Below are 26,953 nucleotides of genomic sequence, written 5' to 3'. Positions count from 1 at the left end.
GATCCAGCTCACCTTGGATATGAACACTGTCTGGTAATGACTGATCACTTCACCAAATTCGCGGTGGTAGCCCCAACCCGGGATCAGACTGCTGAGTCAGCGGCAGAGCCATTTGCAGGGACTTCATCCGAGTGTACTGTTGCCTGAAGAGGATTCATTCTGACCAAGGCGCCTGCTTCATGATTCATCCCATCCTGGGGAACGTCTGACAGGATAAGTGACCCAACAAGAACTGTGATACCCTTTCTGCTGTTGTTTAACTCTGCATATTGTTTATACTTTCAACTGCTTATGCGCCTGTTAACCATTTACCTCCCTGCGTGGAGTATTCCCTGTTCAAGTTATTAACTCTTCCTCTGCCTTCTGTCTGTCCTGCATCCCGCAACCTGCTCACACTTGCATAAAAGCTGAGTGAGTTTGTGCGATCCAGACTCTTACATCTCTTATCCAGCCACTAATGTTTCTGGATTGTAAGTCATGGGGAAAGCAAAAGAATTGTCAATGGATCTAAAAGGTAGTTGAACTGTGTAAAACAGGAAAGGGATACAAAAATATATCCAAGGAATTGATAATTCCAGTCAGCAGCGTTCAAATTGTGATTAACAAATGGAAAATCAGGGGTTCTGTAAAAACAAAACCAAAGTCAGGTAGACCAACAAAAATTTTGTCCACAACTGCATGGAAAATTGTTCGGGATGCAAAGATAAACCCACAAATAACATCATCGGAAATACTGAACTCTCAAAACTAGCAGAGTGGCTGTTTCAAGATGCACAATAAGGAGGCACTTGAAGGAAAATGGACTGCATGGTTGAGTCGCTAGAAGAAAGCCATTTCTGCGCAAAAGCAACAAAGTATCTCACCTACAATACGCAAAACAGCACAAAGACAAGCCTCAAAACTTCTGGAACAAGGTAATTTGGAGTGATGAGAGCAAAATTGAACTTTTTGGCAACAACCATAAACGTTACATTTGGAGAGAGGTCAACAAGGCTCATGATGGAACGATCACCAGTCTTACTGTAAAGCAGGGAGGTGGATCACTGATGTTTTGGGGCTGTGTGATATACAAAATATGAATAGATATGAAATCCGGCACTCCCAATTGCAGAAAAAAGAATTTTCGTTTTATTCACAGCTTTAATTTTCCACAAGACAATAAATATGTAACGTTTCGGTCCTTAAGATGGACCTTCTTCAGACTTGATATCATATAACAGAAAAAAAACAGAAAAACAAAATATTATCAATACCTGAAAAATACAACATACATCATCGAGAAAAGGCTGGTTTCCCTAATGAGACAAAGATCAACTAAGCCATATCTGATACCGTGTTACATAGAATGACAAGTTGCTCACAAGTGAGTTTAATACACTAGAACCATAGCATACATGAGAATATCAAAACTACTTTGTCATAGTAGAAAAATAGAAAACGGAATACTAAAACAGTACATTTAAATATATATAGCATATCAAGCACAAATTGAGAATTTTATACCCAGAAAAAAATAAAAAATACTGAAGTATTCTCATCATTCTCATTCATCATTCTCTGTATAAAATAGACCACATAAACTTACAGAACATGATAATAATGAAAATAGAGAAGGAACCAAGGTTTAGAAGGGGTACGCAAGTACTTAATGTTCAATACTAGAAAAGTTCATCTGAAAAATAAAAAAATATATAAAAAATAAAAAAAAAAAAAATAAAGAAAAATTTGAAATAAAAAGTGTATTAAATAATACTACAGAAAAATAATAATGGCACAAAAAACCTTATACTGAAAATGGTCTTGTCAATATTCACAAAGAAAACCCCATGGGCCAAGATAGCAGGGAGTAAATCTATCATACTAAGATATAGAGAGATAAATAGCAATGCACAGTACTCTCATGAAATACCAGCCATATCGCTTACCAAGTGGAGCTGTGAAGAGACACCAAATGAAAATCGGCGCTATCCGGTATGTGTCATATCATTATGAAAAGGTGCGCTGAGCCCACCCGCCTTAAGCCTGCAATAAATACCCGACCAGAGTGCGTCCTGGATAACACCTGTGTGAGGGCTGGCAGGAGAAGACCGGAAGAAAGCTGAGTGAACCGCTTCATGAAGCGCAAACAGGAAGTACATCATCCAAGATGGCCGCGGACCGGAAGTGGTCAGTGAAACGCTTAGTGCCATTCAGTGAGATTAAATTCATGTAGATCACGGTGTCCGCCCAACGCTGAGTGGCGTGAGGATTTAAAGGATACATGTGTAGATTCGTTAGTGAATTCCAGGGTGTCCAGATGTTCTAGGCGGCGTGATCGAATCGTGAGAGAACACTAAGAGAGACAATATGAAATGTAAACAAAAAAAGAAAAAAGATAAATATAAAAAAGGCTCAATAAACAACATAAGATGAGAAAATGCCATGTCTATCATTAAATCTCGTCATAAATATGACAATAGCCCAACATTAGAATTTTCTGAAAAAAAATGGATAAAAATAGGAAAAAAAATAAATAAATAAAAAAATAAAAAATAAAAAATAAGAATCTTTGAAAATTACTTAGTACTTGGTCAACCATACCCCTTCTCAGGGTCATTTCTAGTGTGGTTGTTGATGCTGTAGAGAATAAGAAAGAGATCATAAAAAAGGAATAGGCCGACTAACATAAGCCCACAACATCGTATTCTCTATTTAACCCTTTAGGTTCCATAGTTTGCAGAGAATGAATCCAAAACGCCTCCCTAAGCCTCAGACTCCTAACCTGATTACCACCCCTCCTATGTATCGGGACTTGTTCAAGTACAAGGTACCTCAATTGAGCTATAGTATGCCCCATAGCATGAAAATGAAAAGGAATAGGTAAATGATGTCACCCACAACGAATGTCAGACTTATGATACGATATCCTGTCTTTTATGCTTTGTGTCGTCTCCCCCACATATAACTTGCCACATGGACATTTTATTGCATATACAACAAATTTAGAATCACAGGTGTAGAATCCCTTAATAGGGATTTCTGCACCAGTTTGTGGATGGGAAATGATGGGACCTTTCAGAACATTCGCGCACTGAGCACATTGTAAACATGGAAAAGTGCCCTTTCTCTGTGTATGGAGAAAACTCTGTCTGGAAACTTTGATAGAAGAGCCAATATCTGCTCGAACAATTTTATCCTTCAGGTTACGAGGTCTCCTAAAACACGGAAGAAAAGGAACTTGAAATTCGGAAACATCAGGAAAACTATTCCCGAGTATAGTACAATGTTAACGAATTTTCTTATGAAGTCTGTACATAAATGGGTGGGCTGTGTGATATACAAAGGCGCAGGAAACTTGGTCAAAGTTGAGGAAAGATGAATGCAGCATGTTATCAGCAAATACTGGAGACAAATTTGCAATCATCAGCCTGGAAACTGCGCATGGGATGTACTTAGAAGTTCCAATATAACAATGATCCAAAAAACAAGGCCAAGTCGACCTGTCAGTAGCTACAGAACATCTCCGTCTCCTGACCTCAATATCACTTAGCCACTCTGGGGAGATCTCAAGCGTGTAGTTCATGCTAGACAGCCCAAGAATTTACAGGAACTGGAGGCTTTTTGCCAAGAAAAGTGGGCAGCTTTACCATCTGAGAAAATAAAGAACCTCATCCACAACTAATAAAGAGGGGGAAATCCAGCGCTGCCTATGGACAGAACGCAATACATAAAGTGTATAAGCACATATTCATTTCTAACTGTACTTTAAAATGAGACATTTAGCAAACAATTGATCAATTCTTTAAGCCACACCGCCATGCCAAGGCATTCTCATATGGGGCAGTCCTACTCCACGTTTTTTATATACGCTGTGCCGTTACATCCTCCTAAATGTATTAAAAGCAAGACTATATTAAATGCACCCATACCTGAAGCATTTCTGAAACACTCCCATAGCGCCAGAAGGGCAAGCACAGATAAAGACCGACCAGGTCCGGACATGGACATTTCAGATCTGGCCTCCACACTGCCAAACCAGCAACCATAGATGAAGGGTGAAACAGGCCCAGACACAGGTGCATAATCAAATAGAGGCTGGGGGAGGGTAGGGCTGCTGTATGTGTGTACAGCAGCCTAGATCAATCACAATAAAGACAGATAGAATGGCGTGCATAACCCAGCGCGCACGGGAAAAAGTGGTGGTCAGACACAAACCAATAACATATAAAGAGGGGGGAAGCCAGCACTGCCTATGGTCAGAACGCAATACATAAAGTTCATATGCACATATTGATTTCTATGCCATTATGGCCTCCCAAATGTATTAAAAGTGAGACTGTATTAAAAGAAAAATGTACCTGCTGGTTTGGCAGTGTGGAGGTTAGATCTGAAATGTCCATGTCTGGACCTGGTTAGCCTTTATCTGCGCTCGCCCTTTCTGGCACCATGGGAGTGATTCTGAAATGCTTCAGGTACAATGTGCATTTAATATAGTCTTGCTTTTAAAGGGAATCTGCCCCCTTTTTTTGGACTATCAGCTGCCGGCATTGACATCAGGGGCTTATCTACAGCATTCTGTAGATCATCATCTTTACACTGATCTGATACTCTGCAATGCTTATGCACTGTAGGCCATCAGAGCATCTGACACAAGCAGGGAGAAGGCGTGTACTCACAGGCCACCTTCCCTGAAGGAGACCGCGCTCACACAGGGCTGACCGTGGCGGACACACAGCAGCGCACACAAAGGGATGACCACAGCAGACACACACGGCAGTACACACAGAGCTGACCGCAGCAGACGATAGTACACACAGTGCTGACCGCTGGGTACACATGACAGTGCACACACATCCGCCAGCGCACACATAGGGATGACCGCAGCAGGCACACACGGCAGTACACACAGTGCTGACCGCAGCAGACGGCAGTACAGACAGTGCTGACCGCTGGGTACACATGACAGTGCACACTGCACACACATCCGCCAGCGCACACATAGGGATGACCGTAGCAGACACATGGCAGTACACACATTGCTGACCGCAGCAGACGGCAGTAAAGACAGTGCGGACCGCTGGGTACACATGACAGTGCACACACATCCGCCAGCGCACACATAGGGATGACCGCAGCAGACACACACGGCAGTACACACAGTGCTGACCGCAGCAGACATAGTACACACAGTGCTGACCGCTGGGTACACATGACAGTGCACACACATAGGGATGACCGCAGCAGGCACACACGGCAGTACACACAGTGCTGACCGCAGCAGACGGCAGTACAGACAGTGCTGACCGCTGGGTACACATGACAGTGCACACTGCACACACATCCGCCAGCGCACACATAGGGATGACCGTAGCAGACACATGGCAGTACACACATTGCTGACCGCAGCAGACGGCAGTAAAGACAGTGCGGACCGCTGGGTACACATGACAGTGCACACACATCCGCCAGCGCACACATAGGGATGACCGCAGCAGACACACACGGCAGTACACACAGTGCTGACCGCAGCAGACGGTAGTACACACTGAGCTGACCGCTGGGTACACATGACAGTGCACACACATCCGCCAGCGCACACATAAGGATGACCGCAGCAGGCACACACGGCAGTACACACAGTGCTGACCGCAGCAGACGGCAGTACAGACCGCTGGGTACACATGACAGTGCACACATAGGGATGACCGCAGCAGACACACACGGCAGTACACACAGTGCTGACCGCAGCAGACGGTAGTACACACTGAGCTGACCGCTGGGTACAAATGACAGTACACACACAGGGCTGACCGTGGCGGACACACAGCAGCGCACACATAGGGATGCCCGCAGCAGACACACACGGCAGTACACACAGTGCTGACCACAGCAGACGGTAGTACACACAGTGCTGACCGCTGGGTACACATGACAGCGCACATACATCCGCCAGCGCACACATAGGGATGACCGCAGCAGACACACACGGCAGTACACACAGTGCTGACCGCAGCAGACGGTAGTACACACAGTGCTGACCGCAGCAGACGGTAGTACACACAGTGCTGACCACTGGGTACAAATGACAGTGCACACACAGAGCTGACCGTGGCGGACACACACCAGCGCACACATAGGGATGCCCGCAGCAGACACACACGGTAGTACACACAGTGCTGACCGCAGCAGACGGTAGTACACACAGTGCTGACCGCAGCAGACGGTAGTACACACAGTGCTGACCGCAGCAGACGGTAGTACACACAGTGCTGACCGCAGCAGACGGTAGTACACACAGTGCTGACCGCAGCAGACGGTAGTACACACAGTGCTGACCGCAGCAGACGGTAGTACACACAGTGCTGACCGCAGCAGACGGTAGTACACACAGTGCTGACCGCAGCAGACGGTAGTACACACAGTGCTGACCGCAGCAGACGGTAGTACACACAGTGCTGACCGCAGCAGACGGTAGTACACACAGTGCTGACCGCAGCAGACGGTAGTACACACAGTGCTGACCGCAGCAGACGGTAGTACACACAGTGCTGACCGCAGCAGACGGTAGTACACACAGTGCTGACCGCAGCAGACGGTAGTACACACAGTGCTGACCACCGGGTACAAATGACAGTGCACACAGTGCTGACCGCAGCAGACGGTAGTACACACAGTGCTGACCACTGGGTACAAATGACAGTGCACACACAGAGCTGACCGAGGCAGACACACGGCAGAGCACACAGGGCTGACTGAAGTAGACGGTAGTGCACACAGTTGACCGCAGCAGATACCCGGCAGCGCACACAGCGCTGAACGCAGAGGAGTCGGACACACCACAGAACGATGCGGACTATACCCCGCCTCTACCCCCCGTGAACTCTCGCGCACGCGCGGTACTCTGCCAGCCTTTCCTGCTCGCCTTGGTGGCCACCTTTCCTGGCACCTGGCCCTCCTCATAGGCGCCAGGCTGATGTGTGCCGAGTGCCGCCCCGGCTCTGTGCGCTGGGGAGACCTTAGTAATAGAGCGCTGAGCACAACGCTCGGGACAAGCGGGGAGTAGCGGAAGATCCAGCGGTCACTAGAGAAGCAGTGGCCGGCATTCCTCAGAGTAAGGCTCGGGTAATGGAGGGCTGCTCAGTGCTGCCGGCCAGGGTCAAGGACGAGCTGTCTCTGCCACTGGCTCACTGTTCCCAGAAGGCAGGACTTGAGGGGACGGAGCCGGTGTCAGAGACCGTTCCAGCACTGCCTGGGGGACCCCGAACCTGGCCGGCAGCCCCCGGCTGTGCTGCTGCCCCGGAGGTGGGCTCCGCACTTTCCCTGGTGCTGTCTGTCCAGGTCGTGCATGCCCCATTATATATGGCACACGTTGTCCTCCCATTTCTGGATGTCCTCCCTTATAGCTGTGGGTTAGCGATCGGTGGTGAGTGTATATATGTATTCTAGGCAGCCGCCATTACTGTACACCTTTCTCCAGGAGTCGCCCAGGTAGCCCTCACAAGTTTGGCTCCTAAGGAAAAGGATTAACTTAGGTCAGGAGCTGAGATTAGAGGAAACCTGCCCTCAGATCTGCTGGCCCTCCGATGCCCGGCTGGGCGACTGCACCCGGGTATTGCAGGGATTGCTACTGTGCTGCCTTTCCTAGAAAACTCCATTCTGACACCTTCCAGGGACTCTATAGTGAGACCGGCCTAATCTGATGCAGCCCGCATCCGGCTCCTCATGACTGACAGGTCTCTGCCTACGTACACATGGGACACCTGTCAATCAGCTGGAGTGGGGTGCGGAGAAGCCGTCTGTGAGCCACCTCAGATTACTCAAGTGTTTCCCTGTAGCCCCTTGACAACTTGTCAAGATATTTTTCTCTGAAACGCTGCAGTGGATTAGTGTAATACATACCTGGCTGCAGTTGTACCGTTCGTGGTTCGGACAGCATGCTCCTAATGATAGGTTCCCCTGACAGGGGTTGTGTAATAATTGTTAGTGAATCTGTCAGTAGGATCCACCCTCCTGAGCCGTCTGTATGGTCATGTAGGTCATAGGAAGCCGAATAAAATGACACCTTGATACCTGTGATCCGATGTCTTACTCCAGAGAAATCCATGTTTTTCTTATATGTAAATGAGCTGTGAAGCTCTATGGGCCGGACACTGATCTGCATGAGAATCTGCCTCCAGAGATTATTGTAAATGAGAGGTGACGTCACCAGAGTGAGACATAATGAATGACACAGTCCGCTCTCCTGATCTGTATCTCACACTGGTAACATCCCCTTTCATTTACAATAATCTCTGGAGGCAGATTCTCATGCAGGTCAGTGTCCGGCCCATAGAGCTTAACAGCTCATTTACATATAAGGAAAACATGGATTTATCTGGAATAAATCATCAGATCGCAGATATCAAGGTGTCATTTGCTTCCTATGACCTGGTGGTCCTCAATAAACTCGCTCACTGGACCACCGCTGTCTTTGGTGAGCCTCGGCCAGTTTTGCCCACTGGTTTCCTCTTCAAGCACGGGCTGTCGGCAGTCACATGTGCTCACTTGTATTCAGACCAATCCTGTGTTCTTTGTTTGGATAAATACTTGTTTTGTCTTTCTTTACATGTATTTACAGTTTTTAGTTGAATTATACTGTAGTTGATCAGCGGCTTCTCTTTTACGTTTGGTTAAGACTCTGTTCACACATCTGTCAAGGTTTTCATTTTATTTTTCTGTCATAGGAGCAGAAAAATGAAAATGCTAGCGTGCCGGAACCATCACATGACGGATACCATGACTCTCTTATCTTATAATGGGATCCATTGGATTTTGCCGCAGTGTAGCTCATTTGGACGGTAAGCATAGCACGACATCACATAGGATGGCAGTGTGAGCAGAGCCTTAGCGGATTACATCCGGAGCAGTGGGTCGAGATTTCTATAGTCTCTAAATAACATCATCTCCTGCTCAGTAATATAACATATTTTACACCTACACAGGTGATTATTTCTCATTATTACTGTACTTCTCTGTTGGTGTTAGGTGGCTTCTGGTTGGCAGGCGACTATTTTATACTTAAAATTCTAAAAAATTAAAAAGATGCCACCGACAAAGCCATCGCAACAAAAGGCTTTACAAGGAAATACCGCCAGTCTTTTCCTAAAGCATCTTTTTCTCAAAAATTATGTGTGTATGCTGTAATGTAAGATGTCATGTGCAAATACCCCTAGAAGCTGGGAAAATTGAGATATCACTGTCCGAGCATATTTAAGGTTAAGTTCCCACAACTTCTGGAGAGTTTTTGATTCAGCGTCTTACATTTACTGAAAGGTGGATGGGATATATAGTCATTTCATGCCCACTGTGCTTCTATTTTTTTACTCATCGTAAACTGACCTACGGTTCATGTTTAAAATCCACAACATGTCGACTTCATTTGCGAGTATGCTTAGTTTTATATGCAGATTTTTTTTCCCTAGAGAATTCCATTACATGTGGAATACCTGTATATAAATAACGTATGTGCGTTTCCACAGTGGAAACACGCTAAAAAGGCATGCGGATCAGACATGACTATGTCAATAAAGTTTTATCAGCCAAACGCAGGTATCAAAAACAATATAGCTTTATTTAAAATATGAAAAGACAAAAAAGAGGCAAAAAGCAACAGTGTGAAATGTGTGATAAAAGACAGTGAAAAAATGCAAGTAAGCTAATTTATATAATAGGTGCAGAAAATTTCCATTGAAAACTGAACATGGGAACGTAGCCTTGTTGAGTGTCTCCGATATGTAGTAATGTTCCTTCCAAAAATGCTTAAGGAAAATAACAGTCATGTGCACCCATAAGGATATGTGCACACTTTGCAGAAAATTTCTGCACAAAAACCTGAATCCCTTCCCAGAAACCGCACCTATTTTTCCGCGGCGGTTTTTGTGCGTTTTTTGCGCGTTTTTGATGCGTTTTTTACCGCTGCGGTTTCTAAAAGCATGGGAGAAGCCTAAACCGCAGAAAAAAACGCAAAATTAATGTGCATGCTGCGGTTTTTACCGCGATGCGGTTTTTTTGCGGTAAAAAACGCATCAATGTGCACAAAAAGTGCAAAATGCATAGAAATGACTGTGCACCTTATTTTTAGCGGTTTTATAGTGAAAACCGTGGCAAAAACCGCTAAAAAAAGCGCTGTGTGTGAACACAGCCTAACTCATGGATGCACATGGAGAGCAAAAGCTTGTCAGTTCTTCTAAGGCTGTGTGCACACGATGCAGAATTCCTGCGGATCCGCAGCGGATTTTACCGCGCAGAAACGCTGCGGATCCGCAGTGTGATTTACAGTAGCATGTAAATCAATGGAAAAAAAAACGCTGTGCAGATGCTGCGGATTTTTCCGCGGTACAAAATCCGCAGCATGTCACTTCTTTTGTGCGGTTTTCCACCTCCCCAGTCTCCAAATCCGCAGTGGAAATCCGCAGTGGGAAAACCGCAAGAAAACCGCATTAAAAATGGAAGAAATCCGCAGGAAAAATGCAGGTCATTTGACCTGCGGATTTCTTCAATTCTGCTCGGAAAAATCCACAGGGCAAAAAAGTATGTATGCACTCACCCTAATACTGCAGAAGATCTGCTGTGGAGCAGATTGCTGGAAAGGTTGATGCTGCCTCTAACCCCTTCATGACTGGAGCTGTTTTTGTTTTTCGCTCCCCTTCTCAGAGCCATAACTTTTTTATATTTCCATCAATATGGCCATGTGAGGGCGTTTTTTGTTTTTGCGGGACTAGTTGTACTTTTGAGCAACACCATTGGTTTTACCATGTCGTGTACTAGAAAACGGGAAAAAAATTCCAAGTGCAGTGAAATTGCACAAAAAGGGCAATCCCACACTTGTTTTTTGTTTGGCTTTTTTGCTGGGTTCACTAAATGCTAAAACTGACCTGCCATTATGATTCTCCAGATCATTATGAGTTCATAGACACCAAACAAGTCTAGGTTCTCTTTTATCTACAGTAAGTTATGAAAAAAAATTCCAAAGTTTGCTAAAAAAAAAAAAAAAAAATCGTGCAGTTTTCCGAGACCTGGAGCATCTCCATTTTTCATGATCTCGGGTTGGGTGAAGGTTTTCTTTTTGCGCGCCAAGCTGACGTTCTTAAGGATACCATTTTGATGCAGATACAATCTTTTGATCACCTGTTATTGCATTTTAATGCAATATTGTGGCAACCAAAAAAACGTAAATCTGGCGTTTTGATTTTTTTTTTTCCCACTACGCCGTTTAGCGATCAGGTTAAAACCTTTTTTTATTGATAGATCGAGCGATTATGAATGCGGCGATACCAAATGTGTGTATGTTTGATTTTTTTTTTAATTTTTTTTTTTTATTGTTTTATTTTGAATGGAGCAAAAGGGGGGTGATTTAAACCTTAATATTTTTTTTATTTTTAAAACTATTTTTCTTTAACTTCTGGCATGCTTCAATAGTCTGCATGGGAGGCTAGAAGCTGCCACAACTTGATCGGCTCTGCTACATAGCTACGTAGCAGAATTACAGACTTGCTATGAGCGCCAACCACCAGGTGGCACTCATAGTAATCCGGCATCAACAACCATAGAGGTCTCAAGGAGACCTTTGGTTGTCTTCCCGATACACTGGTGACCCGCAATCACGTGACGCAGGTCACCGGTGAGTGTATTTCCACCTGGATGGCCGTAAGTGCTTGTTAAATGTGGCTGTCAGAATTTGACAGCGGCCTTTAACTAGTTAATAGCCACGGGCAGATGCCCGCTATTGCGGGCACATGTCAGCTGTTCAAAACAGCTGACCTGTCCCAGCTTTGATGTGGGCTCACCGCCGGAGCCCGCATCAGAGTGGGGGATACTGCCATCGAACATACTATACCGTCCGATGGCAGTAAGGGGTTAATAGACTACGTCAAAACTCACAGTGTATAACGTCTTTCTGTGTTTGCATTGGTCAGTCAAACTGCCTATGCTAACCCCTGTTGCTTTCTAAAAAGTGTCAACAGTGGGTACCTGACCTGAAGAAGAAGGTGGCCTGGTCTGAGGAATTGCATTTTGTTATACATCCCGTAAATGATCGGGTACGTAGACATCTCTCACATGAGGAAGACATGACCTTAAGCAACTTGGATTGTCTTTCTCTCCACGCCCTCCTCCAGACTCTGGGACCTTGATTTTCAAGGTCTAGTGTGAACTTTCTACAATCAGTGATGGTTTCGAGAGCCATGTCATCAGGGCCGGGTGGCCATCTGGGAATTCTGGCAAATGCCAGAAAGGCCTCTGTGTGGTTGTGGGCAGCCTTGTCTGCTATGTTGTTAACAGAATCGGAGTTCTCAAGACATCCATACTGTTATGAGTTGTGATGGAGCACAAAGACGCTGACTCTGTCACTTACCCCAGCAGGCCAATGGTATCATTAGAAATATTGGTCTTACAGTAAATCTTACTTTCCTCCATCCAGGGTAATATTAGAAATATATCCCTCACTGGTGCTTGGAGATGGGGACAACATGGGCTTGTGTGATTGCAAATGCCAGGGCTGAATTTCAGTCCCAGTCCGTATCTGCATGTCATCTGCTGGTGTAGGTCCACTGTGTTTTCTCAAGACCAAAGTCAGCGCAGCTGTCTACCAGGACATTTTAGAGCACTTCATGCTTCCCTCTGCCGACAAACTTTTTGGAGATGGATTTTTCATTCTCCAGCAGGACTTGGCACCTGTCCACACTGCCAAAAGTGCCAATACCCGATTTAAAAACAACAGTATCACTGTGCTTGATTGGCCAGCAAACTCACCTGACCTTAACTGCCTGTCTTCGGCAGTTTGAGACCTGCCAGATGACTCCAGTGTTTGCTGGGTTGAGCTGAATGTTCCTTACACTGAGCGTTTGTGACAATTACCTCTGATTTCCGATAAGTCAGGCACTATGGTCACAAGATGGCAGATTGGACTGGAGCTGCGCTGGGAAGAGTAGAAAACGGCTGGTCAGTATATTACCAGAAGCAGGAAATGTGGATTAGTGATGCCACTACAGCCCTGTAAAAAAAAAAAAAAAAACCTGGAGAGGGGTTTTAAAGCTAGAGGCACCATAACAGGATGATCCTCCCTGACACACTGCAGCAACTACCATGTTCCTCAAGTCATTCTTCAGTAAAGACTTTAACATTTTGTCTTTGGCTAAATTCCCAATATCTTAGTGATCTAGTAGTTGTGGGTTGCATTTGAAAAACAAGTCCAGTTCATGGAGTTCACAAGCTTCACGGGGATGTAAAGGATATGGTTGTCTGTGGAGGTAATTATTATATTTTTATTACTCTGCCTTCAGAACTCGTTCTTCAGCCAGATATGTTGAGTGCAACACAAAGCCAAAAGATTCAAAATTGTTAATGAAACCCAATTCCAGATATGTAGGTTGTTCTATTTTAAGTCAATAATAAATACATAAAAAAACCTAGGTATCCCATAAAGTAAAATAAAAAGAAAAATATCATATAAATTGCCTCTAAAATTGTGTATATCCATTCTGATGCTAACATCTTGGTGACAGATACTAGGGATAAACATTAGAGGTCTCGAGGAGTCCACAGTTTGGTGGCTTCGGACTGTTCGTCTGCCGCCATACAAAGCAGGCACGTTGATGTGTGTTTGGATATAAGAGTGTGCACGTAATTTACGTTGAGTATTCTTGTTTCTTGTTTGATAGTGTTATCTAGCCAACAATATAAAGGATTCTATCATGTACCTCTGTTCTGTCACATCACTTTAGAAATTGTGATCTCGGGTATGTGCTGTGCAAGCCCCACCATGAAATCAATAACATTGGGAAACTAATGCTGATGTACAAGAGAAAATTCTCTATGGCCACACTCGCATGCTCAGTATTTGGTCAGTATTTGTAAGCCAAAACCAGGAGTGGAACAATCAGAGGAAAAGTATAAGAGAATCACAACACCATTTCTGTATTATCACCCACTCCTGGTTTTGGCTTATAGATACTGAACATGAGGACGTGGCCTAATTTGGCGCTCTATTACATAGCATCTGTCAGTGCCGAATACAGTGCCTTACATGTGTTGCACAGCATAACAAACTTTCACCCTTGAGCAATTGGTTCTGCAAAGGTGTGGTCACTGGGGACTCCGTAGTTGACGTGAAGCGGGGGGTCCTGAGCTCCTCATTCCATTAATCACAATTTGAAGCAGGCTGTTTGCATGAGCTCCATGGACCATGAGTAGAGTGTCCGAGTGTGTGCATAAGCACGAATCCAAACTTCTTTTGGCATCTATGCCATAAGGCAAAACGGGCTTGGACCCCCAGCGATAAGACCTGTTCTGTGGCTGGGTAATTACAGTCCTTTGTAGCTTTTAAATGGATTGTAAGGTTGAACCGTGTGCACATCTACAGCCAATCCTGCTTCATTAATGCAACCACTTTATGTTTATATTTTTTTGCTGATTTTCAGTGTGAAAAAAAATTAGCACATTACAATGCCATTGAGTGTGGATGTATGAAATGCAACAGACTGTGCAGACTCACAGAATGCTCACCGCAAAATAGGCCAAGTCTGCCTCAAAATCTGCCTGTAAAAGGTGCATTCTTTGCTGCAGATTTGCAAATTACTTCTGTAGTAAATGTCTGATACTATACCTGCATATACACTCTGAAGGATTGTTTCCTCCAAGGAGATAATTTTGAAATGCCCTAATATTTTCATTGTAGCGGGGGAACCACTAGAGGGGGTTACCTCTTATGCAATTAATACAGCTCATAAGATATGGCCACTGCCTTTCAGGGCTTATCTACAGCATTCTATAATGCTAGAGAATGAAGAGAAAGGAGTATTACGGTTTAAAAAGAAGTATTTTTATTAATACATAATAGAATATTAGTACAAAACATACATAAGAAAAATAGTAAGGTGCATAAGGATGAAAACATAGAACCACCGGTGCCAAACACCCACCAATAATCTGTGTAAAATAGGCAAAAGCGCTTGTCCAAATAGGTAGATAGATAAAATGCATATGACATCATAGTCTTAAGAGTTCATATTGCTGAGAACAGCGCTTACCAGTATAAGCGGAGGGTGGGTGGCACCGGGCTGTATCCTGTGAACCCCAACGCATGTTTCGCTTTTTAATGGATTGCTTTCTCAAGGGGGTGTAACCACATTAAAGCAAACCTGTCACCAGGTTTAGCCGATATAAGATATGGCCACTGCCTTTCAGAGCTTATATACACCATTCTATAATGCTGTAGATAAGCCCCCGAGCCGACCTGCAAGATAAGAAAAACAAGTTTTATTATACTCACCCGGGGAGCGGTCTGGTCCAATGGGTGACGCAGGTCCGGCGCCCCCCATCTTCTTGGGATTCCGTCCTCCTGATTGCTTCATGGCTACTCGGCATCACGCTCCTGCGCAGGCGTACTTATCTGCCATGTTGAGGGCAGAGCACAGTACTGCAGTGGGCAGGCGCCGGGAAAGGTCAGAGAGGCCCAGCGCCTGAGCACTCCAATACTTTGGTCTGCCCTCAACAGGTAGAGTAGTACGCCTGTGCAGGAGCGTGATGCTGGGGTTGATGAAGCTACAGGAGGGCAGCATCACAAGAAGATGGGAGGGGCTGGACCCGGACCTGCGACACCCATCGGACCGGAACGCCCCCCCACCCCGGGTGAGTATAATAACTTATTTTTCTTATCTTGCAGGTCGTATCTGGGACTTATCTACAGCATTCTAAAATGCTGTAGATAAGCCCTGAAAGGCAGTGACCGTATCTTATATCGGCCAAAACTGCTGACAGGTTCACTTTAACTTGTATAGCGCTGTGATGTAGAAGCGCCACTAACAAACTTTGGTCGCATGATGGCAGTTGTGGCCAAAGTTGGCATGTAGCCCTAACCTAAATTTATTGCCTATGCATCTGGCTACTGAATGAGGTTCCACATGAAATTGGAAGCACAGAGCTCAGCCAATTGTTGAGGTCTCTTCATTGCAGAAACATGTTGCCCCATCATACAGTATTTACAGAGTTCTGTGATGGTGCTGACTGTCCATGACCAATGTTGAAATCTCCTGTCTGTCATTTTATTTTTTCACTCATTGTACATACTTTCCCGGTTTCTTGCTTGGCTTATGCTGCGTGCTTATTAGTTTAGTAGTTTTTAGGGCATTTTGTGGCACTTGTGTATTCTTAGCTTCTGTATAGGTTTTCTGGTATGTTCATATGGATTTCTGTCTGGAAAATTTACTGTGTGTGAGTTGTGCATGAGATTTTATGAAATTCTGTAATGTATGTTGAGCAGTGCTGTGGACTTGACATCCTAAGCATGTACCGTAAGTTTAGGCTGTAAATATTCGCCACTGATTCTACCTTTTGCACTGCAAGAGATCTTGTGTAATCTTGCAGCTTTTCACAGCATCAATCTGTATGATTAAGTGTGGAATTTGGTACTGATTTTGCCTACTCTGAGCCACTAGAAGAACGGAACCGTTGTGCATTTCTGAATGTCATATTCTTTCTGCTGGTAAATGCAATTTCTGCATCTAGTAGTTGGTATTTTCCATTTTCTTTATTAGTGATCTCATACTTAGAGGGACTCTGTCTGCACAGAATGACTGACTTTAAACTAAGTCCAGGCGCTCAGCACATCATGGCAGGGCCAATCATATAACTACACTTTTCTATCTATCTTTGCCCTTATCTGTCTGTATGAAGCCAGAGCTGTCACTCAAATGGGGGTGGAGATAGAGGGCAAACAAGCAGGTGGGAAGGTGTATACAGTTGTGGCCAAAAGTATTGACACCCCTGCAATTCTGTCAGATAATACTCAGTTTCTTCCTGAAAATGATTGCATACACAAATTCTTTGGTATTATTATCTTCATTTAATTTGTCTTAAATGAAAAAACACAAAAAGAATTGTCCTAAAGCCAAATTGGACATAATTCCACACCAAACATAAAAAGGAGGGTGGACAAAAGTATTGGCACTGTTTGAAAAATCATGTGATGCTTCTCTAATTTGTGTAATTAACAGCACCTGTAACTTACCTGTGGCACCTAACAGGTGTTGGCAATAACTAAATCACACTTGCAGCCAGTTGACATGGAGTAAAGTTGACTCAACCTCTGTTCTGTGTCCTTGTGTGTACCACCTTGAGCATGGAGAAAAAGAAGACCAAAGAACTGTCTGAGGACTTGAGATACCAAATTGTGAGGAAGCATGAGCAATCTCAAGGCTACAAGTCCATCTCCAAAGACCTGAATGTTCCTGTGTCTGCCGTGCGCAGTGTCATCAAGAAGTATAAAGCCCATGGCACTGTGTCTAACCTCCCTAGATGTGGACGGAAAAGAAAAATTGACAAGAGATTTCAACGCAAGATTGTGCGGATGTTGGATAAGGAACCTCGACTAACATCCAAACAGTTCAAGCTGCCCTGCAGTCCGAGGGTACAACAGTGTCAATCCGTACTATCCGTCGGCGTCTGAATGAAAATGGACTGTATGGTAGGAGACCCAGGAAGACCCCACTTCTTACCCCGAGACATAAAAGCCAGGCTGGAGTTTGCCAAAACTTACCTGAAAAAGCCTAAAACGTTTTGGAAGAATGTTGTCTGGTCAGATGAGACAAAAGTAGAGCTTTTTGGGCAAAGGCATCAACATAGAGTTTACAGGAGAAAAAAATGAGGCATTCAAAGAAAAGAACACGGTCCCTACAGTCAAACATGGCGGAGGTTCCCTGATGTTTTGGGGTTGCTTTGCTGCCTCTGGCACTGGACTGTTTGACCGTGTGCATGGCATTATGAAGTCTGAAGACTACCAACAAATTTTGCTGCATAATGTAGGGCCCAGTGTGAGAAAGCTGGGTCTCCCTCAGAGGTCATGGGTCTTCCAGCAGAACAGTGACCCAAAACACACTTCAAAAAGCACTAGAAAATGGTTTGAGAGAAAGCACTGGAGACTTCTAAGGTGGCCAGCAATGAGTCCAGACCTGAATTCCATAGAACACCTGTGGAGAGATCTAAAAATGGCAGTTTGGAGAAGGCACCCTTCAAATATCAGGGACCTGGAGCAGTTTGCCAAAGAAGAATGGTCTAAAATTCCAGCAGAGCATTGTAAGAAACTCATTGATGGTTACCGGAAGCGATTGGTTGCAGTTATTTTGGCTAAAGGTTGTGCAACCAAGTATTAGGCTAAGGGTGCCAATCCTTTTGTCTGGCCCATTTTTGGAGTTTTGTGTTAAATGATCAATGTTTTGCTTTTTGCTTCATTCTCTTTTGTGTTTTTTCATTTAAGACAAATTAAATGAGGATAATAATACCAAAGAATGTGTTTGCAATCATTTTCAGGAAGAAACTGAGTATTATCTGACAAAATTGCAGGGGTGTCAATACTTTTGGCCACAACTGTAGAAATGATTGGTCCCGCCATGATGCACTGAGCGCCTGTATCTGGTTTCTGCAGTCATAGTAAACCTCTAAGCTAGAAGATGATGGGACGTCGTAATGTTTTCTAGAGATCTTGAGAGTATGAGCCCCAAGACTCCAGGGATGCCATCTTTTTACACCTTTTGTAAGATGAAAAAACACATATATGGTTTTATTATGGACTTTCAGTTTGAAGCAGAAATCTATTATAGTTTGTTTAATAATACTTATTTTCTATTTTCTAAAGTGTGTAGTGTTTTTTTTTTTTTGCATGTAAATCTATATACGCAAGCACAGTTGTAGTCTGGCTCATAGAAATAATGCACCCTTTCCCCGGGGACCAAAAGTCGATCTCCAGCAAAAAAAAAAAATTGCTTGCATGAATAGAGTATTTTATTATGATGAGCAGGAAGCATGGCAGTGGCACTCAGCCTAGCCCCTGTAACGCTGGCTGTGGGTAGTGGGCATAGTTACTTTCCTAACCTTTTAGTCATGGAACAGGGACAAGGTAAAGAGTTTGGTCCACATCCTTTTACTTGATGGAAAGCCCCTACCAGAGGCTTGCAGCCTTAGAGTCTCTTCTTTGGGGGTATATTACTAGGTGTAATGGCAGGGGGCATCACATGATTTACTTAAGGCTTTCCACCAACACCTCTGGAAAGGGCTACTGTAGGTAGTAGGCACTCTGGAGAGGAGGCTCCAAGAGCAGCTGCTGAAGCGCTCCACGTTTCCTATGTCTGGAATATGATTTGTAGTTGATATAATAAGGCTAATATTTAAGAAATATTGCATTCTTAATACTTACGTTTTCATCTAGTGAAATTATAAGCTGCAGAAAATGAGCTCCAAAGAAATGATGTTGCCTATGAATACGGTTAGGTATATTATTAACAGTGTGAAATTGTTTTCAGAAGAAAATTAAAAGCCCCTAAAACAACGTGGCAGTTCCAGCTCCTTTTGCCTGCCTCTTCTATCAGGTGGTATTTCTCGTACTTACCGTGTAGTGTTTGTACATAAACAGAATAGAACGTGTGTATGTCAGTGCGAGGTTGCAGTGTTATTTCATCAGCCACTTGCAGGAAGATCTTGATCTTTTTCTGTATATGTTTGCCATGAGCACTCTTAAGTCCACTCTTAAGTCTGTGTTAATACTAGGAAAATTGGAATTGGATTTTTTTATATATTCTACTTCTTTAAAATTAGTAAAATATATTTGAATTAAAAAACCTCTTTTTACAACGATAATACAGATCTATTTTATCCTGTCTATGACTTTGTACAGATAAAGCAGCATTGTGCATAGAAATATGTACATATATGTATAGCTTAGCATTATTTTAGCACACATACACAGCATATTATTTTTTAAGCAACATGTTGTAGGAGTTCATACCTTCAATACATGAAATCAAAAATGGTGTGAAGTTGTTAGAAAATTCCATAATTATAATAGTCCATATGTTAAGTTGGTATGTGAAGAAAGTTTAGAGAAGCGGAAACTTTGAAGTTTTTGTTTATAGAAACTGAAGAAAAAAAAAAGTTCTCCTAAGAAAAAGCTGGTGGCAGGAGTGTAGAGGAGCAGCATATGGCATTAAAAGGAGCACAGCTGGAGGTAGCATTTCCATCTGAACATGATGTCAGAGCAGCTGACAGCTTGCCATCCCTCAGCCTTTTATTCTAACACACAGCCAGGGAGTTAGTGTGTGCAGAGCTGTGTGGGGAAAAGGTATCTTATTCCTCTCTAACATCCTCTCCACTTTGCATCTGTTTGTCAGTCTGTTTTTTTTTTCCTCCCTTCGTGTTTTTTTTTTTTTTTTTTCTAATTTTCTTGAGTCGATCAATATACAACCAGCATACAGCACTTGAGAAGGGAGTACATCATCGGGTCTATGTATAAAAAAGGTAGGACTTGCAGTAAAAGCTGTTGTATATTGATTATCATTTCTTCTTTCTATATTGCTTCCTACTTTTTATCATGGCCTATTTGATCTATAACCTCCTGCTTCTCTCAGGAGCCTGCTGTTCACCATTATTTAGGACAGTAACTTATTTTGAGATTGTACGTTGTATTGTGCGCCTGCTGCATCGTCGGTGTGATTAAACTGTACACCATTTCTGAAGATCTGTTATATGATAAAGAATGCATGCTGCGATTACTTGTGTGTTGTAGTACATGGGGTGGGTGTTTATTATGTTACAGATTTTAAGCGCTCCAAATCCTTTTTTTTATTTTATTTTACATTCAGTCATGTCTGGCAGACTGAAGAAACAGGCCTATATTAAGGTTGTGTTCTATCTGGTCTTTAACGCAGCTTCCGGACTATGTTGTGTACATTTCTACATCTACCAGTTATAGGAATATGTTGTATATTCTGCATTTATCCTCCGTACTTGTTTATGTACTAGTAAACTAATTTAGAACTTGTAGATTTGAGCTGCTTGAATTGGCCAGACAGCTGTAATCGCACTCCTCTATTCTTAATCTCTTTATCTGGGCAGCAGCTGCCATATGGCCACCGTCAGCTGGATCAGATGTTTATAAGCTTCCTTCTTCGTCCCTCTGTCCTTTCAGCCTACTAATTTGATCACAGCTACCTTGTGAGCTGCCCTCAAATCTTTATTTTTAGCCCTCTTAAGGATTAGGATTGATGTGGGTTACAGGGCACTTAAAGTGATTGTATTTGTTAATCTTTGCATTCTTTTGTTTTCTAATGATAATGTAAGATTTTTTTTTATTGTAAGTATATGTAGCAACTGAATTTTTTTTTTCATTTTTTTTATATAATTTTCTAATTTATAGATAATTTAAACAGCTGCATGCTAGGTTTACTGTGCCTGCATGGCCTGATTAAAGTGTGAACAAACTTCATAACAAACATCATAGTTCCGCTATACCTATTATATAAGGTTTGTGTTATAGATTTTTGTTCATCCTTTCTGTTCTATGGCAAAAAACTTATTGTGAAGGTTATGTCCATTAGGGAGAAATAAAATTTCTTATTCTTAGGTTAAGTCACTGACAATTTCCTATGGTGCACTTCTAATTAGAATCATCTAATGCAAAATTTCTGTTGTTTAGGTTATGAAGACAGTATGGATTTTCCAGAACATAGCAGACATTTGCTACAGTGTTTGAGTGAGCAGAGAGATCAAGGATTTCTGTGTGATTCTACTGTTCTGGTAGGAGATGCCCATTTCCGAGCTCACAGAGCTGTACTGGCTTCATGCAGCATGTATTTCCACCTCTTTTACAAGGATCAGCTAGACAAAAGAGACATTGTGAACTTGAACAGTGACATTGTTACAGCTCCAGCCTTTGCTCTCCTGCTTGAATTCATGTATGAAGGGAAACTCCAGTTTAAAGATCTGCCTATTGAAGATGTGCTTGCAGCTGCCAGTTATCTCCACATGTACGACATTGTGAAAGTCTGTAAAAAGAAACTGAAAGAAAAAGCTACAACAGAAGCGGACAGCACAAAAAAGGAGGAAGACTTTTCAAGTTGTTCAGATAAAGTTGAAAGCCTTTCAGATGGTAGTAGTCACATGGCAGGTGATCTGCCTAGTGATGATGAAGATGGTGAGGCGGAAAAATTGAGCATTCTTCCTAGTAGAGGTGATTTGACAGCTGACTCTGAGAACATGTGGTTGAGGTTGTCCTCTGATTCCACCAGCATTACTCAAACTAGCGCAGAAACTGAAACGCACACAACTGCTGTGAAAACAGCACCTAGTCCTTGCAGCTCAGCTGGCTCCTTATCTGGGAGGTCTAATACTTCTGTAAGGGATACAGCAGATTCAGACTGTGTTCTGGACCTGTCTGTGAAATCCAGTGTGTCAGGAGCTGAACCCCTGAGTACCTCCTACTTCTCTTCATCAGAAACACTAAGAAACAATTTAGTTCATGTAAAAGTAGAAAAAGAAGCATCATGTGATGAAAATGATATAGCTACTACTGATTATGATATGGAACATAGCACTGTGAAAGAAGGGATAAGTAACGATGTAAGGACACATTATGAGTCCATCCACTTAGGTTCTGCTCGAGAAGATTCAGTTCTAAGAGAGTTGGATCGTGATGACAAGGCAAGTGATGATGAAATGATCACTCCTGATAATGAAAGAGTTCAGATAGAAAGCAACATGGACACCAGTCTTCTTCCTTTTGTTTCAAACATGCTTAATCCTGCGGGGCAAATATTTATGTGTCCACTTTGCAACAAAGTTTTTCCAAGTCCACATATCCTTCAAATTCATTTAAGTACACACTTTCGAGAACAAGATGGTATACGAAGTAAACCCACTAATGATGTCCATGTCCCTACTTGCTCTCTCTGTGGTAAGACTTTCTCTTGTATGTACACTCTAAAGCGTCATGAGAGGACTCATTCTGGGGAAAAGCCTTTCACCTGTACTCAGTGTGGCAAAAGTTTCCAGTACTCTCACAACCTGAGCCGGCATGCTGTTGTTCACACACGGGAGAAACCACATGCTTGTAAATGGTGTGAGAGAAGGTTTACACAGTCTGGAGACCTGTACAGGCACATCAGAAAATTTCACTGCGAACTAGTAAACTCTTTATCTGTTAAAAGTGAAGCGTTGAACTTGCCTGGGGTGAGAGACTGGACTTTAGAAGATAGTTCACCTGAACTGTGGAAATGAATGCAATGTATGTTCATGCATGCATGCGTACAAAGTTTAGAGTTATGTATGCACTGTCGGTATATTTAACAAGATGTTAAATATTCCCTTTTACACGCAACCTAACATTTTTAACTTAAAGAGACATCTACATTTTATTATGCAAACCTAAATCGAGCCATGTCATTTTAAGAATATGAGCCCATGGGAAAAGCATTTGTTTATAACTTGAAAATTTAGTTGTTGTAACAGTGTTGCACTTTATGAAATGAACATGGGTCTCTACACTGAATGTTGTATTAAAATCAAGTTATTATATTTATTTAGTTTATTCGACGTTGGGGAGGTTTATGCATTGGCCAGTAAACACTGGGAACTGTCTAATGACATTCTGTTATTTTGGACACGGTGTACACCTGATTACTGCAGTAAAGCTACTTTATAGGTTTTCCTCTAAATTGAGTATATCCTGCACCTCCTCTTTCATTGTAAAGGGAAAGGGATATTTTCACATTATCTAAAAACATATGAATTGTGAGATAATTTGTATAAGAAAAAACCTACAGTATTTTAAATAAAAGGATTGTGAAGGTAGTTAAATGTTTAACTTGGCTTTCTAATGTATCATTTCGTCTAACTTAAATTAATGAAGTGTTGTCAAACAACTTGAACGCTGCTTTTAGTTTTCCTCTGCTAACTATTTAAACAGAGCCGCATGAATAGTTCTTCTATCATTAATATTATGTACTTACAAGATAGTAATTTATTTGTACATAATTTTATCTGAAAGAAATATGCTGTTAAATTGCATCTTTATGTTCTCATGACACAGTGCACAGTGTTGTACCTGTATTTTCTACCTTTTTCTCAGCTTTCATTTCAGCCGCCACTTGTTCCCTGAAATATACACTTGTTTACAGATTGCATATTTAATTAGTAAGTATATAAAACGTGCATTCTGAAAAGGAAGAATATTAAATGAATGGCACTTAATTTACTCATCATTTTAGACTCGAGAAAGATATGCATACTACCATTTCAACTAATGCTTGAATTAAGACAAAGCAATAGATGACCTAATACAAATTCAGGTTCTGAAACCTAAAGTTCTAAAAAAAAAAAAAAAAGCAGTGTTTTTCATGGTCTCTTGAGAGATTAACTTTGTCAACTCCTAGAATATTTTTATTTTTCCTCTACACATACTGATGTAGCATGGCAAAAATATAGCCATGTTGAAAAAAATCATAAAGGGTTCATTTTATTTTTTTATTTTATTTTTTATGGAAGCTATAAACACCTGAAATGTAGAGTTGCTAACACGAGGAGAATTTCCAATAAGTCTGAAAATATATGCTGCATCATTATTTTTTTTTTATCAGAAAATTAAGATTTAAAAGAGTGATAAATGGAGGAAAAAAAGACAATTCAGTGGAACAATGTGTATGTACTTGAAGTTTCTATAACAATTGTATTTAAGAATGGTAAATTGAATAATATGGATATGACAATCAATGAATATGTATTGGCAGTTTTAGTTTTGCTTTTTATTTAGCATTTTAAAATGTGTGGTTTGTGATTTTACATTTGTTTAATAATTAGACTTGCGTCTAGCCTTGACAATCATTGTACTTTTTTTTGCCAGGAAAGGGGTGGGTAATTTATTATTATATTGTTTTAATTTTGTATTTCGTGTAGATGTTCGAGATATTTCAAACAGTGTGATATTTCAATAAAACAGATAAACTGAAAAAAAATGTGCCATCCATTTAGTATTGTTTTATTTCCCCATAATAGCTCTCATGTATATCGAATATTCAGTACAGTGTTCTGTGTTTATGCTGACATTGCATGAATTTATAGAATTGATATCATTCTAATTTTAATGACGGATGTCAGGTGTGTCCCCTCAACAAACTATCACTAACAATAATATAGAAAACGCTTTTCCATTTGAGTAATATACCAATATGTGAGATTTTAAAGCATTGCATGAAAAATCCCATGCGTCACTTCTGCAGCAATCAGAAATAGATTTGAATATAGATTTTGTATGAATCCATTTGTCATGATTTGGGCAGATTTCTTGTTTTATTTGTGTATCTTCACACATTTCAGTAAAATATTGGCAACCTCTACATAGAAACATTTGATATGAACAGTGTAAGCTATTATAGTAAGATTTAGCTTATAATGTACAAGGGTCAGTGGACATAGGTTACACATATGAAATATAATACTATAGAATAGTTTTTTTTTTCTTTTTAGATATGCGTTGAATAATATTACATAGCAGGCTATCCTATAATGTTTCAGAATGGGGTAATTAAGTCGCTGGACCAGTTGTACTATAAAACTTCTTTTTATCTGCTCAAATACACAATTACCTTTGTCTCCCATTTATAATCTGATTTAGCAAAGGAGCCCAAATGAAATCCCATTATTTTGAGAAATTTAATGGAATACGTGTGCATTTTTGATGCAAAGAAATTTAGAGTTGTGTGTAACCATAACAATGATTTTTCAGTGTTAACATTTTAGTACATATTATTAGTGCTGCAGTAAAACCCCAGAATATTGTACGTTCTCGGGTCATCAGGTCAAACGCTGACATTACCTGTTATAAGCAATCTAAATAAAGTCTTAATGATATAACAAAAGTAAAATAGATCTCTCCCAATGTGCAAAATAGACAAACAGCTTTGTATACAGTTTAGCTAAGAACATTACTCTTAACTAAAGCCTACAATAAGGATTTTTTTTTAGCATAGATTGAAATGTCACAATGAAATTGTATGGGGTTTATTTACATTGTTTTTTTATTTCAGTAATAGATTATTACATTGCCTCTTTTCAACATGTAATTTTCAAGCAGAAACTTAAACCTTTGTTTTACATCTCAAAATATCTTATTTAGTCTTGGTAAATTGTTCCAAACTTTGAGGAAAACCTCTGAAAGTTTTTTTCAGATTACGGTATGTATGTTCTTGTCATTTTTAGTCGGCCATTTCAACGTTTAATTCTATGATAACTCCATGAGTTGTGACTCATTTTTGTGTGTTTTACTTTAATCTTGCTTTCAACTCTTCCGAATGTGTAGATTTCCCTGATGGCTATGCAGAGAATCCTCTTCTTTATCAGCATAAAATATATGATTGGGTCTCTCAAGTCTGCCTAATCTTAAGTGACATTGCAGTACTGACAGGTGTTTCACAGAGGAGATGATGGCAGAGATTGGTGACTGACCTGCCAGGCTGCCTGGTGTGGTCAAGCAAGATTTAAGACAAATCGCATGAGGACATATAACACACAATCTATTACATTTCATAAATACATTCTTTGAATGAGTAGGCCCTTCAAAGAATGTATTTATGTGCTCATGTATTCTAAAAAATGTTCACTAGGACAATTAAGGGGGTTTCCAAGTTTAGAATATTGGTTGTCTCTTTTCTAGTAGTACTGATGATCAGTTATTTTGAACGGGCCACAGAACTCCTCCAACCTATTAATAATTGCGCACCCCATGAATAGGCTATCGTTATTTTAAAGCTGCAAAAAAATCCTTAAAATCTAAGTGATCAAATATTAGTGCACCTATAATTTACAGCAACAGTCCAGTACGGTTTGTGAACTCAAGGATTATATGTGAGTACCTAGGAACATACCTGCTACTTGTATACCTCAGTGGGTGAAACCTAGATACATTTTAGCTTAACCCTTTATGGTGGACCAAATGTAGCAGCAAAGTCTTTTGGGAGTCTGAGGTAATCTGAAACTCAACCCCTCATTTTTGGTGCCGGCTGCACCTCTCTTCCAGTTCTCCACAGCTATGCCTCTTCTGATTGGCCCATAAGCGCAGTCATTGCAGGAGAGCTGTCTTTTTTTTCAGCAATGGCGGAATCAAGTACAGTGAGAAATT

General features: G+C 41.7%; 1 protein-coding gene across 5 annotated transcripts; it reads left to right on the top strand.

The window, feature by feature from the left end:
• The first annotated feature begins 6,731 nt into the window (after positions 1 to 6,731).
• On the top strand, positions 6,732 to 24,791 carry ZBTB18 (zinc finger and BTB domain containing 18). 5 transcript variants are annotated; one of them, XM_073560114.1, is made up of 3 exons: positions 6,733 to 7,090; positions 8,703 to 8,816; positions 21,479 to 24,791. In XM_073560114.1, exons 2-3 carry the CDS (start codon positions 8,774 to 8,776, stop codon positions 23,056 to 23,058), a joined length of 1,623 nt encoding a protein of 540 aa, XP_073416215.1. In that variant the 5' UTR covers positions 6,733 to 7,090; positions 8,703 to 8,773; the 3' UTR covers positions 23,059 to 24,791. The 5 variants fall into 5 exon arrangements, with proteins under 5 accessions (XP_073416218.1, XP_073416215.1, XP_073416216.1 ...); XM_073560115.1 differs by lacking the exon at positions 6,733 to 7,090 and adding an exon at positions 7,385 to 7,402; XM_073560117.1 differs by lacking the exon at positions 8,703 to 8,816 and having other exon boundaries at positions 6,732 to 7,090.
• Positions 24,792 to 26,953: the final 2,162 nt, after the last annotated feature.

Source organism: Dendrobates tinctorius, unplaced genomic scaffold, assembly GCF_039654945.1.
Source record: "Dendrobates tinctorius isolate UK_male_01 unplaced genomic scaffold, ASM3965494v1 ptg000293l, whole genome shotgun sequence".
In the NCBI taxonomy this organism is placed as follows: domain Eukaryota; kingdom Metazoa; phylum Chordata; class Amphibia; order Anura; family Dendrobatidae; genus Dendrobates; species Dendrobates tinctorius.
Note: the sequence above shows the minus strand (reverse complement) of the source record. Positions and strands in the feature narration are given on the sequence as shown.

Coding starts and splice junctions, on each gene's coding strand:
- ZBTB18 (XM_073560114.1), top strand. CDS start 8,774: ATGGGATCCATTGGATTTTGCCGCAGTGTAGCTCATTTGGACG. Junction 8,817..21,478: donor CAGTGTAGCTCATTTGGACG/GTAAGCATAGCA, acceptor TCTGTTGTTTAG/GTTATGAAGACAGTATGGAT.